Here is a 2,464-nt window from a genome sequence, read left to right on the forward strand (position 1 = left end):
TCTATTCCCCTTCCCTCTACTAATGATTCCCTACTTTTCTTTCAGGGACCACCACCCTCTTCAGTCCACATAGTCTGGCTGAGTTGACCCCACACCCCAGCGCCAAAGTGCCCCTTTCCCTGCTAGTCACAGTGATTGGCTCGGGGACAAACGGGGACCCAAAGTGGGCCGGTCAGAGGGAATTTCAGGTCCATACTCGCACCGCCAGTAAAGAAGTCCTCTTCCGCTGGCATTGGCAGGGAGGCAGGATGTTAGCTCACGGCTGCTCTTGGCTATCTCTGACACCAGGCAGGGAGAGCCCATCTGAGATAAGGCCAGAGGAGGGCAGAGATGCAGAGAAACAGAGTCCTGATGACATTCGTTAATCCTCTGGATCCAGCCTCACCTGAAGCTGGCTTTCATTACAGAGGCAGTTGAGAATTCCCTTTTGCACTTATGCCAGTTGGAGTTGGACTGAACTCACCAGGATATAGAAGGTGATAAAAATGGGGCTGGAGGTGACGCGGATCTTGGCCCGAGCGAACGGAAGCTTCCAAAGCAGGAAGATGAAGAAAAGCACATTGGGGACGAGCAGCAAGACGTCCCAGTACCGGACCCTAGCAGACGGGCAGAGAAGCCAGCTGACTGGCAAGGCTCTGTCTGCACCCATCCCCCTCCGCAGCCCGTCATGCACACGCACACACCCCCGCACACACGGGGGAAACCCACTCACACACAGCCAGTCGGCCCAGCAGGGCCACGGCTGCCTCACCTGGAGGTGCCAATATCCTCATAGAGCAGCAGCAGACAGCGATGTGGCACGCTGATGTTGGGCGCCACGGGCGGGGGCGGGGTTGTGCTCCCGTTGGCCCGAAACACCTCCTCCAGGGCGTCCATCCCGCCAGCAGCTGGCCCTGCGGGAGCGAGAGCCCCAGCGTGAGCAGCGCAGGAGCTGCGTGGCCCGGGGTCTCTGGTCTCAGGTTCCCAGTGGAACCCAAGAGGGCCGCCTACGGTGGGCCTGCGGACAGCTCCCCCACCCAGCAGGGGGAGGGCAGGCTGTGGCTCCTGCGCGTGCCAGAGCACAACCCCCAGACAGGGGCCCGGTGACCCCAACAGTAAATGCCACCCCACTGATGGAGCCTTACCGTGAGCCTGGCACAGCAGCGCAAGCTACTCGGCACGACCTCAGTTCATCCCCCCAGTCCCGGGGGCCCCGGGGACAGACAGAGAACAGAGGGGCTAGGAGCCAGAGTTCTTGGCCCCTCTGTGCCTGCTTCGTCCTGCCCTTGCAACGCGGTAATGACCGACGGCATCCACCCCGGGAGGCTCAGTGGTGCCAGGCGCCTCCTACGACCCACACACATGCAGTCCCCAGAGTCCGCGAGCTGCACTTCCTCCCTGCACGCAGATGCAGAGCCGACTTCGAGGCAATCACACGGCCACCAGGTGCCAGAGTGGGGCATCAGGCACACCTCAGGTGGCCCACGGCCCTCATCTGCCTCTGCTGCCACCCTGGAAAGGCAGATGCAAATCTGGGGGGACGTGCACTGTGCCTGGAAGCTGCACAGGTGTCCAAGTGGAGAAGGGAGGGAAGGAGACGTCCTGCAGAGGGCGCTGTGTCTGCAGAGGTAGGAACGGGGGCTGCTGTAGAGTCGGCAGGTGGGCCCGCAGACAAGCGTCTCCCAATGACAGCTTGAGACCCCAGCCTGGAGGTGCCTGGGTGGCTTTGTCGGTTGAGGTCCGACTGCAGCTCAGGTCATAATTTCATGGTTCTTGAGTTTGAGCCCTGCATCGGGCTCGCTGCTGTCAGCGCAGAGCCCACTTTGGATCCTCTGGCTCCTTCTCTCTTTTCCCCTCCCCTGCTCGTGCTCTCTCTCTCTCTCTTTCTCCCTCAAAAATGAATAAATAGGTAAAAACAAACATTAAAAAAAAAGAAGAAGAAGAAAAGAAAAAGAGTCCAGCCGGTGGCCGGGAACCCTGGGAACTGCCCTGGACAAAGCAGGCTCCCAGGTGACTGGGCTCTCAGGGGCAGGAGCAGAGGGGCTGGGCCCACACTGTTGGCAGCAGGGATTTCCTCAGGGAGCTCAGGGGGCCCAGGGCATGTGAGCGAGGTGTGTGTGGCCCCGGCACCAGGACGTAACAGATGCCAGCATGAAAACGAATACTTGAACACACAGGGCCTGATGGCCTGGCGTCTCCACTTCTGGGTACATTTATAATAGCCCCAGGCTAGCAACAGCCCAAATGCCCACCATCAGCAGCGGGCACACGGACATGGCGGCGTCGGTATAAGCAGCAGAACAGAAAGAGAAACTACTGTTACCAGCAGTAACACGAAAGGGCCTCACAGATACGGTGCTGAGCAGAGCCAGCCACGAGAGTGGATATGCTGCTGCCTGACCCCGTGCAAAGATCTAGGCGAGGGTCACCTTTGTGGAGGACGGAGGGCGTAGTGGTGGGGGGAGGAACACCAGCTTCCGGCGCT

The 2,464-nt window shown here is 60.0% G+C and overlaps 1 protein-coding gene across 5 annotated transcripts in view; it reads right to left on the reverse strand.

The window, feature by feature from the left end:
- TPRA1 (transmembrane protein adipocyte associated 1) overlaps positions 1-2,464 on the reverse strand; it is a 15,429-nt gene that overhangs the window by 6,336 nt on the left and 6,629 nt on the right. For 3 of the 5 annotated variants that reach the window (XM_040463309.1, XM_040463310.1, XM_040463311.1), the window contains 2 exons: positions 752-893; positions 464-596 (listed from right to left, as the gene is read on the reverse strand). In XM_040463309.1, coding sequence (XP_040319243.1) covers positions 464-596; positions 752-876 — 258 coding nt within the window. In that variant the 5' untranslated portion in view covers positions 877-893. The remainder of the gene's footprint in view (positions 1-463; positions 597-751; positions 894-2,464) is intronic. The other 2 variants (XM_040463307.1, XM_040463308.1) reach the window with 1 other exon arrangement.

The sequence above is a fragment of the Herpailurus yagouaroundi genome, unplaced genomic scaffold, assembly GCF_014898765.1.
Source record: "Herpailurus yagouaroundi ecotype Mexico unplaced genomic scaffold, PumYag 387, whole genome shotgun sequence".
Classification (NCBI taxonomy): Eukaryota; Metazoa; Chordata; class Mammalia; order Carnivora; family Felidae; genus Herpailurus; species Herpailurus yagouaroundi.